This window comes from Zootoca vivipara, chromosome 2 (genome assembly GCF_963506605.1).
Source record: "Zootoca vivipara chromosome 2, rZooViv1.1, whole genome shotgun sequence".
Classification (NCBI taxonomy): Eukaryota; Metazoa; Chordata; class Lepidosauria; order Squamata; family Lacertidae; genus Zootoca; species Zootoca vivipara.
The window spans coordinates 118,800,450-118,816,958 of record NC_083277.1 but is presented as its reverse complement, the minus strand read 5'-3'; the positions used below and the strand labels follow the sequence as shown (position 1 = coordinate 118,816,958).

Sequence of the window (16,509 nt, the reverse complement as noted above, 5' to 3'; positions counted from 1 at the left end):
CTCATATTCACATAATCTTTGCATAGAATAGTGGCCTTCCCCCCTTCCTCCTTTTCGGTGGCTCAGGGGAGGCTTGGGAGCGGCGGGTGGGCTGCGTGTGGTTGCCCCACGCTGCTCTCTGGGGAGGAAGCCACGCGGCTTTGCCAGTAGCCTCCCCTCCTTTGCCAGTAGCCTCCACTCGTGGGCTGTTTTTTTGGGGGGGGGGGAGTTGCGTCGCATTGCTGCCTATCAGGTCGTGAATATAAGCCACACTATAAGGTCGTGAACATAAGCCATAACTTTTGATGGTCAGAATTTTTTTGGGGGGGGGAGTGCAGCTTATATTCGAGCCAATACAGTAATTGCTGTCTCCCCCCCTTTTTTTTTTAAAGCATCTTGCCATAGTGGAGCAGGCTGTGGCCAGGTGGCCTGTCTGCCTGGTCTGTCAGATGTTCTGGGTGGAGTTACCGTAGTTGTTGATGGGCAACTTTCTCCCATCCTAGGATTCCTTGTATTTAACTGGAGCTGGACCACAGAGCACCTCAAGGAGAGGACCTCCTCAAGCAGAGAACAGTCCTCTGACATTCCTTCACACAAGGGAGCATCCTCTCCAATGTAGGACCTGCAACCAACTGCGCACCTGCTCCCCTGCACTCCACTTTCTGCTGCATCTCTCCTCAGTCCTTAGGTAGGGCCAGCTCCAGGTTTGAAGAGACTAGGGCACTATCTGGCGGGTCTCCTCTGTTGGTGGGTGGATCTCTAGAGGCAACCGTGCTCCAAGTAGCACAGCATGGTTTGCGGGTCTAACCTCAAGTTCACTTTCTCACAATGGCCTCAATGTAATGTTGCTTGGGGGGGGGGGAATTAAAATGGAAGCTAGAGCCAGCCCCCTTGCTCTGCTAGGAGCATCAGAAAAAGGAGGTGGGGACTAAGGAGCCCCAAAGATGCCATGTTGTCATGTTGATGCTTCTATCCCAGGTGAGGCCCTGACTCTGCTCTGGTTAGACCTCACCTGGAGTACTGTGTCCAGTTCTGGGCACCACAGTTCAAGAAGGATATTGACAAGCTGGAATGTGTCCAGAAGAGGGCAACGAAAATGGTCAAAGGCCTGGAAACGATGCCTTATGAGGAACGGCTTAGGGAGCTGGGTATGTTTAGCCTGGAGAAGAGAAGGTTAAGGGGTGATATGATAGCCATGTTCAAATATATAAAAGGATGTCATATAGAGGAGGGAGGGAGGTTGTTTACTGCTGCTCCAGAGAAGCGGACACGGAGCAATGGATTCAAACTACAAGAAAGAAGATTCCACCTCAACATTAGGAAGAACTTCCTGACAGTAAGAGCTGTTCGGCAGTGGAATTTGCTACCAAGGAGTGTGGTGGAGTCTCCTTCTTTGGAGGTCTTTAAGCAGAGGCTTGACAGGCATATGTCAAGAATGCTTTGATGGTGTTTCCTGCTTGGCAGAGGGTTGGACTGGATGGCCCTTGTGGTCTCTTCCAACTCTACGATTCTATGATTCTATGACTCGGAAAGGAAGCTTAGTCTGTACTTTTCCACTGACCTCCAATCTTCCCTACAATACTCCAAATAATCAAAATCCTACCATTTATTACTTTCTAGGGTTTTTTGGGGGGTCCCCCCAAATCTATAACATATTTGACACTCTAGGACAGGCATGTCAAACCTGCGGCCCTCCAGATGTTTTGGACTACAATTCCCATCTTCCCCAACCACTGGTCCTGCTAGCTAGGGATCATGGGAGTTGTAGGCCAAAACATCTGGAGGGCCGCAGGTTTGACATGCCTGCTCTAGGACATTAAACATGGATCCCAACCCTGAAAAGGGTGAAGACGGCTGATTGCTGTAATCACTGCAACTCCTTGTAATCACTGTAGCTCTGTGAAAGAAGCCGGCCTAATCTGCAATCTCAGAAGCTGTTACATCAGCTGGGCAGGCGTGCCAAGCATTCGTGCCAGGGGCCTTGTGCCACCTCCTGCTTTGCCAAGATAATGTTTAAAAGGCGAGCGGATTAGGCCCAGAAACACAGGTGAGTCACCCTCCCAACTGATGTGCAGCTGGACCAGCCCTTTCCAAAGCTTATGAGCACCTTCACATTGTCCCAGACCACATATCTGCCAGAAAAATTAATCCACCCATGCGCATGCTAGTGCTTATGTTGGTCCTCAGCATCTTGGGGGGGGGGCATCTGCAGTGCAGAGAAACTAACTCCTGTTTGAGGCCAAGATGATCAAAATTATTTGCAACATGTTGGACCTTCAACATAAGATTGCAGTGTATCCTCACCATGTTGTGGAGTGTTCCTGTACAGGGTTCCTGCCAACCAGACTGGCCCTTCTCTGCAACACTATTAGTTGTAAGGTGCTCAAGCAATGCATTCCATTCCCCAACAAAGCTCCTTGCCAGGTTTTACACCCCACCCCCCCATACTGGGCTATTTGTTGGCCCCTTAGCTTGTTTTTCCTGAAAAGCTTGGGGTTTGTTCTCTTTCTTATTACTGCATGCCTGCTCAGGGCATGCTAATAAATTCCTCTTGTTTCTCAAAAACCCTGCTTTTGCTCCATTTTCATCATCACTCATCACCTGAGCTTGCTATTGGAAGGAATAATATATTTAGGAGGCATGGAATAGTCCTTAGCCACAAACAAAGTGTCAGGAGCTGGAGTCGGGAGCAGGTCAGAAATAAAACACTCAGTGTCAACTAAGTTAACTCTTTATGCAAACAAAACAGCTCAGACCTAGTGATCCCAGCAACTCCAGTAGGTCTTGTCCCAGTAAAGCAGTTGCAAGTACTGAAGGTCCCTGCCTTCCCACTGCTCTCTAAGACTCCTCTCCTGGGTCCTTTCAGAACAACCTGAGGCTCCTTCATCTTGTCTTTCTTTCCTCTGCCCTCTTTATTCCTCTCTGTGTTCTGGGAGACCAGGGGGTTTAAGACCTGGTCACAGCAGGAAGGGAAGACTCCCTGGCTTCTTCAGCAGGCAATGGTATATTTGTTTGAATAAAGAGAAAACTTAGTTGACACCTTAATTAGGCAATGGTATATTTCAAGTTTGATAACCCTTATGTTCACTTTAGTTGATATATTATTTCCTGTGTTTTCTCCAAGGACCTCAAGGCAGCAAATAGTGTTGTCATCCCCACATTTTATCTTCACAAAAGGTTGGGACACAACTGAGAATTTGAACCTGGTCTTCTTGGTCCTAATTCCACAAACAAACCACTACACCACAGTGCTAAAGAAGCATTTCACTTCTATGAGGCTCACACTGGATTTTCAGTAGAGATCAAGTCACATTTTATTACCACGCTAGAAAGAAAAACCAGCAACTGCCCCCTTAACCATTTGCCATGAGTATGGAGTTGTGAAGGTCATCTGACAATGGCCTGTGGCCCAACCCTGTTTGCTCTAGAACCACTGCAGTCACCAACAAACAGCCAGCAGGGAAAACCATGGTCAACTGCTAGATAAGCCAACACTGATTTATTTCCAAACCATTATTGATCAGATGTGATAAGGTGGCAGAGGAACTTTCATGCCTTCACAAGTAATTCCGCAGCAAAACAGAAGTAGCCAGTAATTATCAATGCACCATCAGTTACCCACTTTTTTCCAGCTGTGCCTTTAGGCCAAATCAGCTGGAGGTATTTCTTTCCGAGGAAATAGCCAGATTTTAAATAGATATTTAGAATTCCAAGGGAGACAGAGAGCGGCACCATTTTCCCTCTCCTTACCTCGGGGTCAGGCAGGTGAATGCCTACTGAGACCATTGGAGCTGCAGAAAGGGGTCCTAACTTCATAAAAGATGACGCAGGCTCTGCTATTTTGGAAGCTGCAGATCCTATTTCACTGCCATATCCTGGAGATGTAGTATTTTACTCTGTAGCCACACATGCCAGACACCCTAGGGGCAAAGCTTGGCCAGAAGAGGACCAGTCTGACCTGTTTCTTAGCCAGACTGTTAGAAAAGGCTGGGATGAAGCTTCAGAAATTAACTCCATCAGTCCTGTTTCCAAGCAGGAGGCGTCTGCTTGCCAAGGAATTAAGAATCAGATCACTCTGTACAGACATGTGGCCAAATTTAGTTGGCAACTGACTCAAAAATACACAAAAACCAAGCTCCCCACTCCTGGCTTACTAGCAGTACACATGAAAAGGATCTTGGGGTCTTGCTTAACATGAGTCAACAGTGTGATGCAACAGCAAAAAACCTAATGCTATCATAGGCTACATCAGCAGAAGTATAGTGTCCAGATAAAGGGAAGTCATAGTGCTGCTCTATTCTGCCTTGGTCAGACCACACCTGGAATATGGTGGCCAATTTTGGGCATCACAATATAAGGAGGATATTGACAAGTTCAGAGGAAGGCAACCAAGATGTTCAAGGGTCTAGAAACCAAGCCTTATGAGAAGCAGTTGAGGGAGTTGGGAATGTTTAGCCTGGAAAAGAAGAGGCTGAGAGGAGATAAGACAGCCATCTTCAAATACATAATGGGCTGTCACACGGAAGATGAGCCTAGGGCATGGGTTTGGTTCCCTTGGAATAAATGTCACAGGAGACTTATGGTATTTCTGTGATAAAAGGTTTTGTTTGCATACATATACAGCCTGGGCACAAGATGGAACAGGGCCAGCCCAGAACGTTTTGTCGGGAGAGACAAAACAGAAATGCTGCCCCCCCCCTGCTGCCTCACCCTCTGTCACAGGCCCGCCCATCATGCGCACCCACCCACTGCAAACCAGTGGCAGTAGTAGCACAGTGGCTGGAGGGTGTGCAGTGGGGGAGGGAGGAAGGTGCCAAGTGTGCAACAAAGGGCAGGAGGTGGTGAGCTCCTCAAAAGCCTGATCTGCAACCCCTTCCAGGTGCTCAGAGGCCACTGCCTCACCTCGCCTTGAAATGGAAGGTTCACAACACTAACACTCCAACAGACCCTGCTCCCCAACAATTGGGGGCATTTTAGCCATAGCTTCTTTCTACCACTTTCAGAACCAGCTTTGAGACAGCCAGTCTGTTGTTTTTTGCGGGGGGGGGGGGGGAGAGAGAGAGAGAGAGAGAGAGAGAGAGAGAGAGAGAGAGAGACTTTCACGACTTCACCCCCAGGCAGAGGAAGGGGAGAAGAATAGCATCACCCTTTCGAGAAAGATGTACAGTACAGCTATTTAGCTTCTGGGACAACACATCACCTGTACTTGGCCATCTTTTTCGTTATGGAAAGACCCACTTTTCCCAACCAAAGGTTTCTCCCAAGCTAATGCTGTCCACCTGATTTGACCTTTTTAGCAGTATCTTTTTACAACCATAGTCACAGCCCAAATGTCACTGCAACATGTTTCCTTAATTCCCACCACTATAGGACACATCTAGTCCTTTCCCCCCAGTCTAACCAAAGTGCTGCTTCCCTTGAAGCAACTACACTGATCTTTATCTTTCCACCACAGACCCTTCCCCCTCAGAGTATCTGTAAACATTTTGGAGCAAATTTGGCACCAGCCAGGAATGTGGACTCAGAGAGGCAAGAGAGGAGCCACTTTTAGCACCCGGAATCACTTACGTCAGCACATTTATGAAGTGTGAGAAAACAACAGCAGAACAAAAGGCTGTTGTAAAAGATCCGACATGGCGCATGGGCCGATCCCAGCTGCGCCACTACAATGGCTGAGACTGTGTGGGATGAAATGCAAAGCCCACATGAGATGCACATTGGTTTCAGATGCAACAATGGTCAAAGCCAAACGGGCACTTTAAAGGTGCTTTAATCATCACTCTGTAATCTCTTCCAGGTGGCGCTGTGGGTTAAACCACTGAGCCTAGGGCTTGCTGATCAGAAGGTCGGCGGTTCAAATCCCTGTGACGGGGTGAGCTCCCGTTGCTTGGTCCCAGCTCCTGCCAACCTAGCGGTTCAAAAGCACGTCAAAATGCAAGTAGATAAATAGGAACCACTACAGCGGGAAGGTAAACGGCATTTCCATGTGCTGCTCTGGTTCCCCATGTGCTGCTCTGGTTCCCCAGAAGCGGCTTTGTTATGCTGGCCACATGACCTGGAAGCTATACGCCGGCTCCCTCGGTCAATAATGCGAGATGAGCGCGCAACCCCAGTCGGTCACGACTGGACATAATGGTCAGGGGTCCCTTTACCTTTTAATCTCTCCCCCACTTTCAGTTTACAAGTAAAGCTTTTCGTGCTTCAAATGTCACCATGCTCATCTCAAATAGTGAGGTACGAGGCACTCCCCAATTTGCCTCCCCAGATGATGGTTCATAATATATTGTAGCCTCACTCAGATACAATTCCATCATGACATGTTTTGTGACATTGTGGACAGTGTGTAACCTTCACCCCCTCTCCATTTTCTGCACTACCTGCCTACCAAGCGACTTCTCTGACGAAACGGACCAGATTAGGGAAATGCCTTTTCAATTCCCCATGACTCTTTCAAAGGCCCTTTCTTTAAAAGGGCAGGGATGTGTACACCAGTGTAGGAACCCTGCCTGCCTCCAGATATTGTTGGCCTACAATTTCCCATAATCCCTGACCATTGGCTGTGCTGGTTGGAATTGAAAGGAGCTGGAGCCCAGCAACAGTAAAACCACTTAGACTGAGATTGCAGGTGATTGAGCATTATATAAATCCACTTAGTCAAATGAATGACTAATTCAACATTTGGAGGGCACCAGCTTCCCCACGCCTGACAAGCACACAGAACTGATGAGACAGCTACAAAACTGGCAAGCCTTTCCCAACACTGTCAGTTTCACCACAGACTAGGCGGTAGGGGAGAGAAATGGAAGGGCTGGCCAGGCGACAGATTCCCACAGTCACATAAAAAGTAGAGAACGTAAGTCAGTGGGCCTTTGTCCCCAGTGCAGCAGGACCCCTCTTAGTGGTCCTAGTTCTACGCTAGTTTAATCCTTGGCATGCAAGTGTTCTGTGTGCAGAGTGCGAGTGGGTGCACATGTGAGAAACAAAAGATCCTGTCCCACATGGGCAGTGTAACGGAAGAGGGAGCAGAAGGGTGTTTGACAGCAGGCCAGTGTGATGGAATGTGGGCTGGAGTTAGAGTGAGTGACAGGTGGACAGTGTCTCTCAAGAATGACAGTTGAAGGCTGCTGGGAAAGAGCGAGGCAGAAACAGAGAGGGAAGAAGGGAGGACAAAGAGAGCTCATCCAAAAGACCTGTTCATTGAGCATTCACCCTCATTCACTTGCACAAAGCTTACACACAAGGTTAGATGATACCCTGTGTATTCACTGAGCATTTGGTTTACTTATGTGGTGGTTATGCAACAATGAGCACTCGCTTTGGTTTGCTTGCACGGTAGCTACATGCCTTCCCATTAATCAGTTTATCCCACACTTTTTAGTGCAGTCCACTGGTCACTTTCCTAATGGCAAGAAAGTCTGTTGTGGGTTTTTGTTTTTAATGTGGATTTGTTGCACCAGAACACTGCAATCCACTTTAATGGTAAATTTCCTCTGTGCAGCTGAATGCCTCCCACAAAGCCAGGACTGGAGGTGACCAGCGAATGAGATGGGAGGGATTATGAAAGCCTAAGTCAAGGTAGCTTTTTCAGGGTTTGCTATGTGAGGTAAGGGCAGCCTTCCTCAAGCCAGTGCCTTCCAGATGTTGTTCGACTCCAATTCCCATCATCCCTGACCCCCTAGGCCAGGCATTCCCAAACTTGGCCCTCCAGATGTGTTGGGACTACACCTCCTATCATCCCTAGCTAACAGGACCAGTGGTCAGGGATGATGGGAATTGTAGTCGAACAACATCTGGAGGGCCGAGTTTGGGGGTGCCTGCCCTAGGCCATGCTTGCCGGGACTGATGGGATTTGGAGTCCAACAACATTTGGAAGTCACCAAGCAGGGAAGGCTGGGTGAGAATATTTGAACTCCTCTTTTAGTATTCTGAATGAAATGGCTACTTGTTCTAGGAACTATATTCTAGAAATAAATACATGTTTACTGTTTTAAATGTCAGTGTTCTAGCCTAGGCTGATTACAAGGTTGATGTATCCCATCCCACATGTCTAGTGTGGAGATATTCAAACAACAATATAGAGAGAGGACCCTTTTGCCCGCTATGACTCAGTAGGTGGTGGCAGGACTGTATTGCGAGGACCATTAAGGGACCTCTAGACTTAGCAGGGGACCCAGGTGGCGCTGTGGGTTAAACCACAGAGTCTAGGGCTTGCTGATCAGAAGGTCGGCGGTTCGAATCCCTGCAACGGGGTGAGCTCCCATTGCTCAGTCCCAGCTCCTGCCCACCTAGCAGTTTGAAAGCACATCAAAGTGCAAGTAGATAAATAGGGACCGCTCTGGCGGGAAGGTAAACAGTGTTTCTGTGCGCTGCTCTGGTTCACCAGAAGTGGCTTTGTCATGCTGGCCACATGACCCAGAAGCTGTCTGTGAACAAACGCCAGCTCCCTCAGCCTATAGAGCGAGATGAGCGCCACAACCCCAGAGTCGGACACGACTGGCCATGATAGACAGGGGCCCCTTTACCTAGACTTAGCAGAGTAGCTGATCTCATCACCCTCTGGGCCTCTATGGGACCCTGAGAATGTCACAGGCCATCTGTAGTAGCAAATTCTAGGAACAGGTTTGCCATAGTGCCAGGAGCCATAACTCAGTGGCAGAGTACATGCTTGGCATCAATACCTAACATGACATTCTGTGGCTAAAATTATTTCTGGTAGCAGAGCTGGGGAAGACCTCTGCTTGTGGCCCTGAATTGGGATGACTTGGCATGAAACAGCTGCCTGTATCCTCACCACACACCTGCCCAACTGTGACTCACCAATCCGAAGGCAGCCCATCATCCACGCATGGGTCTGAACGCAGTGCATGCAGAGAAAGCTGGAAAGGATCATCACCACACATTCAGGCACATTTGGGCTGGTTGCTTTGACCATTGCTCATCTTCTTCCTTGGTGATTGCATTCCTAGAATCCTAGAATTGTAGTGTTGGAAGGGAACATGAGGGTTATGTAGTCCAACCCTCTGCAATGCAGGAATCTTTTGCCCGACATGGGGCTCGAACCCATGTTCCTGAGATTAAGAGTCTCACGCTCCACCAACAGAGCTGTCATAGGCACACTTTCGGAATAAACATGCAGAGGATTGCACTGTTCTCTGCTGAGACGGGCTATCAATTGAGAGAAGCAGAAAGCACAAGACACACCGGCTCCTCCTTGCCTACGCATCTGATTGCTATCCAGCTTTTTCTACATGTCAGCAAGAGCGTCTTTAAACTCCCACGAGGCAAAGATGGGAGCCTGTCCACATCAAATATAATGTGTATTTCAGCTGCGCTGGCCAGGGGCCTCCTGAACCTTTAATAGTTGTGTGGAAGAAGAAATCTCAACAGGTGTAGCTTGTCATGCCTGCTACACCTGCTTAAATTCCAACACAACTATTAAAGGTGCAAGAGCAGTCTCTTCGTTTGTATCTGGATTCCTTAAGCTTGGCTCTTCTTCATCCTCACACAGCAGTCCTGAAAGATGGGCTCCTTTTATCCTCATGGTACTAAAGAGGACTAGTGGTCACCAACAACAGGTGGGGTGATAATCAGACTGTAACCATTTCAGACTCAAGTAATGAGATGAGGTCTCAAAATGACTGAAGGCTCCTTCATAAACACACCCTAATTCTCTACATAGGAAAATCTAGGTGTCAACTAGTGGATAAAGATGTTGTTGCATCTAGGAAGAGGAGGAGGAGGAGGAGGCAGCGTTTGGATTTGATATCCCACTTTATCACTACCCGAAGGAGTCTCAAAGCGGCTAACATTCTCCTTTCCCTTCCTCCCCCACAACAAACACTCCGTGAGGTGGGTGGGGCTGAGAGACTTCAAAGAAGTGTGACTAGCCCAAGGTCTGCATGCAGAGGAGCCGAGGCGCGAACCCAGTTCCCCAGATTATGAGTCTACCGCTCTTAACCACTACACCACACTAGCATTGCCTCATACAAACCCAGCCACACCAGCTGCTGCTTGGGAGGAGTGAAAGTAACAGGTAGCAGCTGTGCCCTCACAATATCCAGAAAACCTACTGCAGAGCTGAGCCCTGTATCACCTTGTGCAGATTCTAAATCACAGCAGGAGTGCTGGTGAATCTTTACAACATTCCTGCAAGGCGGGCTGGTCTTATTTTGCATATAAAGGGGGTCTGAGGCTTCGTGGAACATGGAAAGCTGTTTTACATCAGGTCAGACTTCAGGTCAACCCAATATTGTCCAGTCTGACTGGCAGCAGCTCTCCAGGGGTCTGAGGCAGAGAGGGTCTTTCCCTTCACCTGCTACATCAATCCTTTAACTAGATATGGCAGGGGCTGATCCCAGGGCCGTCAGAATGAAACGCATGCGCTCTTAGCTATAGACCTTCCAAAAGGCAAACTGCTGCATTTACTCATGGAAAAGGAAATAGATGAACCAGGTACTTGGCTCTTAGCTGCTGTAGGAAACAAGCACAATCTGAAGTTGTTTCTACCTTTGGTTCCTATCCTATAAGAGTTCACCTTTAGCCCTTACAAAATAACATTCCCAGATTCCCAGGATTACACAGCTGATAAGCTGCATTCATTGCTGCTCCCACTTACTGCAGTGAGCGGCTGGATTCTGTCTTCCGAAGGCAGCACCCCCAAGCTCCAGCACCCTGCCCACTAGCGCCTGCCTTCCTCACCTCTCTGAATTCCTAATAGAAGCAAGTTGCAAGCAAGTTAAAACAGCACCAGCTCCAATTGTGTCCTTGGGGTATCCCACTGTTTACATCCCCACCCTTGGCAAGACTCTTCCCCGACCACCACAGCCCTTGTGTTGTTGATCAGGACAGCTGTTCTTCCAGTCAGGCAGTGCCAGCTCTGAGCATCCAAGCAGCTTCCTAAGGGGCTTTCACCTCCCCCACTTTCCTGCCCGTGGCCGCAGGGAGAAGAGAGCCTGCCTGTCGCCAGAAATCCGGCCTGCACGGGCAGCCAGCCAAACCTGGGGCCTGCTGTTTTCTTCCTGGCTATGTTTGGCTACTTCTGTCCCCAAAAGGCCATCGCCCTTCCTCATACCAAAGAGAACAGTCCAGAATTCCCCTGGGGAGCCTCCTTCCTCTGGGTTTGATTGTATGGTGGACTGGGTTGGTGATCATGCAGGCTTGTGTGGAATGAGGACTGTTTGCTTGGTTTTGGAACAACTTCTTAAAACTCAGGGATTTGAGGATCTGTCTGCTTCCAAGTGTTTGACGTATGCTGCACGGCTTCATTGACAGCCAGTGTGCTACAGTGCTGGACTAGGACTTGGGAGACCAGGGTTCAAATCCCCACTTGGCCATGAAGCTCACTGGGGGACCTTGGGTCAGACGTTGCCTCTCAGCCGTGCCTACCTCACAGGGTTGTTGTGGGGATCGAATGAGGAAGGTGGAGAAGCATGTATGCCACTTTGAGTTCCTTGGAGAAAAAGTGGGATATAAATTAAAGAAATACATAAATTGAACCATAGTCCACTCCTGGTTGCCTTCATACCAAGGTGAAAACCTTGGTCTGCTAAAACAGCTTTGGAAATGATAACAAAGTGTGGGAGTACTTCTGAGCATGTACCAAGTGCTTGTCTTTCACCGCTGGGTATTGACACCCTGTCTTCTCATCTCTTGGATTACAAAGGAAGACTCTTATTTTCAGAAAGCAAGCTCAAGTGCTCTCACATACTGGTCAGATGCAAGCTATTGGCTGCATTTATTTTTTTGCTTGTTAGAAATTGGTATCCCACCCTTCCTCCAAGGAGATCAGCTCACAAGTTTTTGCCTTATGACAATGCAAAGAGGGTTGGCCAAGCGACAAGGTTTGGCCCAAAGTCATCCAAGACAGGGTCCTTTCCCAATACATTCCAAGAGGGAGAGGCCATGGGGACAAGATTTTGTCACTGTCCCATTTCTTCTATAAGTCTATTATTAACTTCCCAAATTCTAGAGACTAAAGGGTATGTTTAAAAAACAGCAGCATTTAAGCTGGAGTCCTGGGGGCAGGGAGTGTCATCCTTGCCTGTTAGCACTAAAATATAAGAGGGGGAAAAAAGTGACTTTTGCTTGTTATAACTTGACACTGATTGCTTGCTTCCTCCAGAGAACCAGGAAAGGAACCCATCATCTCAAAGGGGTGGATGGTGGAGTAGACCAGTTAGCAATAAGTGGGAATCTCATTTGGTCCAGATGTAGCACGGCAATGAACAGTGGTACAACAATTTTAAAAAACTGCCAGCACATTTGCAAAGCTAAGGGGGTCCGGGATGGCTCCAAATTGAATGGGGAACCGTGTGTTGAGAGTCCTGCATTGCAGGAGGTTGGACTAGATGACCCTCGGGGTCCCTTCCAACTCTGTAATTCTATGATCAGAAGCAAAGGATTGCAAGATGTAAGGCTGTTCATGAACCCCATGACTCATTGATCCGCCCCAGATTCCTGGGAATCCCAGCTTTTATTTTCTAGTGAAGATTACGTTTCAAACTACAGTATGTTTTCACACAAACAGATATAAAGTAGCCCAATGGTGTTGGATGCAGGCTTTAAAGAACAAAACCATGTGTTATCTCTCTGGTTCAATCCATGCAACTGACTGCCTGATTTATAGATACTACACTAGTATAAAGCTAGAACTCTTTAAAAAAATGAATGAATGATTTCTTTTTAAAGGAATCTAAATTCAGTGGAAGGTACCGTAGCAGATTTCATATGTGCACATCTATGGGAGTAAGCAATCTCATCTGTAATTAGATATTGATGAAGGTAGGAATAAGCAGTCTTGATCCACCTCAAAACAACTAAACTCTAATGATTTTCATTGTGGGTTGGAGATGTTTAGCAGTTTGTGTGAGAATGATCCAGCATGGTTTGTATGTGAATGCAAGGGATCCCATGGCTTAAGGACCCAAAGGACACATTTGCTCCTATACCTAAACATTTATCCTGTTGATGCTTCTGAATAGGTATACACACAGCACAGCTTCTACCCGTATGCAGGATTGTCTTATGATCTCCACATGCATTAGCATGCTCATTCCTAGACTAGTGCAATCTACAGTATGGGTAATACTGGCCTAGCTTACATGGTGGTTTTGCATATTACTGAGCTGGTACGCAGAGCACTTTGCATACTCAGAAACTCTAAATAAATTATTATAAATAATAATAATAATAATAATGATAATAATAATGTGCCCTCCATGTAGGAATTCTAGAACTCCAAAACCTATGGGGCAGTAGAGAATAGACCTCAACAGGGCTTACATCTCTGACAAAATTCCTTGGGGTTGGCATCTGTCCCTACTTACTTGGGAGCAAGTCTCTTTGAACTCAGTGGGACTTACTTCTGAGTAGACATATACAGACGTGTGCAGAGATTGGGTCAATCACACACATATTATTTAATCTCCTGTCGGAGATACAATGCAGATTAACTGAGCTCCTTGGAAGAAGGTAAAGTACAAATGTGAAAAACAAAGATTGCATGCAGAGTGGCTTTAACCATTTGCTACATTGCCACTACAGTATTAGAAAGGGTGTGTGTGGAAACAGACAAACCGAGCAAAGCCAGTGCCAACACAACTTCTGCAAAGTACAGCACTGAAAACAATTGCAACCAAAGAAGTAAAGTGGACTGGCCGGGTGCTACGAACGCTGGTCGGGACACACTTGAGAGAGTATTTGTCAACCGTGTGCTAAAAGGTTACACACAGACACACACACACACACAGAGAGAGAGAGAGAGAGAGAGAGAGAGAGAGAGAGAGAGAGATTCCGGTTATGGAAAATGGCTTCATGTCTTTTCTGGAGCCAAGAACATGCTGAACCCTGGCCCTGTTTGTGCCAGTGGTTTTGCTATCACATTGACTCACAGCAGCCTGCAAAACCAGCTCTGGGCATAATGACAAACAGGTAGCTTATCCTGGCTGGCTCCACATGCTCATGTGAGGTCAGGAGAAGCCTCCCTGTCATTCAGAGCCACCTGCCTACCCAGTCACAACAAAAACCACCTGTTGAGACGCACCATCCAGCTGCAGAGCATCGGTACTCACCCATCGGATCCCCTGGATCCTGGGGGCACTGCCCACCTGCCCCTCCAGCTGGATCTGATAGCTGTAGCTGCGGAACAAGTGCATCTTTTTCCAAATCACTTCGAGAAGACTTTCTTCTGGGATGGGATCCATGAGCCCCTTGGGGAGCTGGGGCAAGTCTGTGATGTCACCAGGCAGAAGCCCAACATTCCACCTTCTTCCCTGTCCCCTCCATGCCACCTTGGGGAGCAAAGGGAAGCGGTGAGAAAATAAAATAAAAAGCAATTTGCTCATGCTGCATTCTGCATTCTGCCTGCTGTGCAATGGGAGGACTGTGCTTCTTATGAGTTCCTCTGTCCCCCAAAAGCAGTACTCTAATATTGTTGTTATTACTGCAATATCACAGCACTCCAGGGTGCTTAAAGCACGTTGCTGGCACTGTCAACAATCAACAACAACCCTGCAAGGTTAACCTAACAACAAACCTGCAAGGTGGGTGAAAATGCTTAACTCCAGGGACTGAAGGTAAGAGCAGTTTTCCTTCCCTAAGGCTACCACTTAAGCGATATTAAGGGTGACATTTGAATTCAGGACTCCCTGGCTCACAGATGGTAACTCTAGCATGCCTCCGTTCTCATGGCTCATTCATCTGCTAGCCAATATGGATGGTGGCTGCGCCGGGCATCTGGCAAAAGTGGTGCCGTTTCGTCGTTCTTCCATGGACTCTGGTCCGCAAAAGCTTGTGGCCATCATAAATCCGTTAACCTTGGTTGGAGGTGTCACGAGGTGGGTTGTTTCTGCGGCTTCCCCTCTGCTGATGCCACTTCTCGCAGGCTTTTAACTCAGCTGCTTATAGCTCAGCGCCCGCACATCCATCTGAGGCGCTGCCAAGCCCGCCTCACCCCACCTGTCGCAAACAGGTAACCTCCCTCGGGCGCCACGCACTCACCTTCATGCCCCCTACTCGGCCCGCCTGGAGAAGCCTGTCCAGAGTGGGGGCGCTATCTTGGGGGCCCGGATGGATGACCTTACGGGGAAAAGAGGCGAGCCGAACCATCCTCGGGCAGGAGAAGCCCCGAGGAAGCCAACGCGGAACCCATTGGAAGCGACGGTTTTTTCGGAGCCGGTGCGCGCTTTACGCAAACAGCACTGGCCGGCTGGCCCGCTTAGACACGCGCGCCCCCCCCACCCGCTGGCGCTGGAGCAGAAGCCGCCACCAGGATCTTGCTCTGGGCTTCCTGGTCCCACACTCGCCCGCCCGCCGTGCCCAGAAGGGAGAGCGAGGGCTCCGGCAGCGGCGCCTTCCCTCTCCGCCAGCACGGCGAGCAAGAGCGCGACAACGCGCCGCCGAGGCTGCAGGCAGGCAGGAGAGCGCCTGGCGCGGCGCCCGGAAGCTCTGGGCTGCAAAAGGCGCTCGCGGAGGCCGGGAGCGCCACGCCCCTCCACCCGCGCCACCCCACTCGGGGCTGGGGAAGGGACCTGGCAGGGCGGCAGGCAGCAACGTTTCGGGTAAAGCGAGTCTGGAGGAGATCGAAGCAGCCGGACCAGCTCCTCGGCAGCCTTCAGAAAGCAGCAAATAAACGGGCACCAACGCCCTCCTACAAGGGCCGGCCCAAGATACCTTAGCACCCAAGGCAGACCACGAAATGTGCCCCCTCTCTGGGCCAAAGAAGAAGGGATGAATGAAGAGCTACTACTACCGTACACCACGAACAAGGAGGCAGGGAAGAGCTATATCGGTTACAAAGGGTGGGAGGGGGAATCGGTTTTATGTTTATTTTTTATTTATAAAATTTGTATACCGTCTCTCATCCAAAGATCCCAGGGCGGTTCCAAAAAGAAAAAAAGAAAAAATAGAAAAAATACAAAATGAGAACACAAATACAGAATAAATCAAAAACAAACCAATAAACCCCGCTCCCACAAACACATTTAAAAGCCATAGCGCCATGGCTTTGGGACGGCAGAGCAAGGGCTGGTGGGAGACCCTCAAATGTTGCTGGGTGGGGGGCTGGGGCTGCCAAAAAAGTCCTCATGTGGCCCTTGCATTGGACCACCTTTGTTTAGGATGACGTTAGTCTGAATTGGTCACTAATACATAATTACATTTTCATCCTGGACTCACAGCTGTCCATGGAGTCACAGGTCAGGGCGGCTGTCTACCAGCTCCATCTGGTATGCCAGCTGAGATCCTGCCTGCCTGCACACTGTGGCACATACTCTGGTTCTCCTACTTAGACTACTGCAGTGTGCTCTGTGTGGGGCTACCTTTGAAGGTGACTTAGAATCCAGTCCCATCAGATGTCAAGGAGATAAATAACTACAACCTTTAGAAGACATCTGAAGGCAGAGGTTTTAAATGTTTGATGTTGTATTGTGTTTTTACTATTTTTTGTTGTTGGGGGCAACCCAGTCAGATGGGGGGCATGTTAAAATACCTATAAACATACTTCCTATTCTCAATATAATATTAAAACACACA

General features: G+C 48.5%; 1 protein-coding gene across 4 annotated transcripts in view; it reads right to left on the bottom strand.

Annotated features, from left to right (window-relative positions):
• The window catches only part of RAPGEF3 (Rap guanine nucleotide exchange factor 3), a 70,642-nt gene extending 55,215 nt beyond the window's left edge, over positions 1–15,427 (bottom strand). The window contains exons 1-2 of one of the 4 annotated variants that reach the window (XM_035101408.2): positions 14,977–15,427; positions 14,049–14,267 (exon numbers count right to left, since the gene is read on the bottom strand). In XM_035101408.2, coding sequence (XP_034957299.1) covers positions 14,049–14,267; positions 14,977–15,084 — 327 coding nt within the window. In that variant the 5' untranslated portion in view covers positions 15,085–15,427. The other 3 variants (XM_035101416.2, XM_060272134.1, XM_060272135.1) reach the window with 3 other exon arrangements.
• Positions 15,428–16,509: the final 1,082 nt, after the last annotated feature.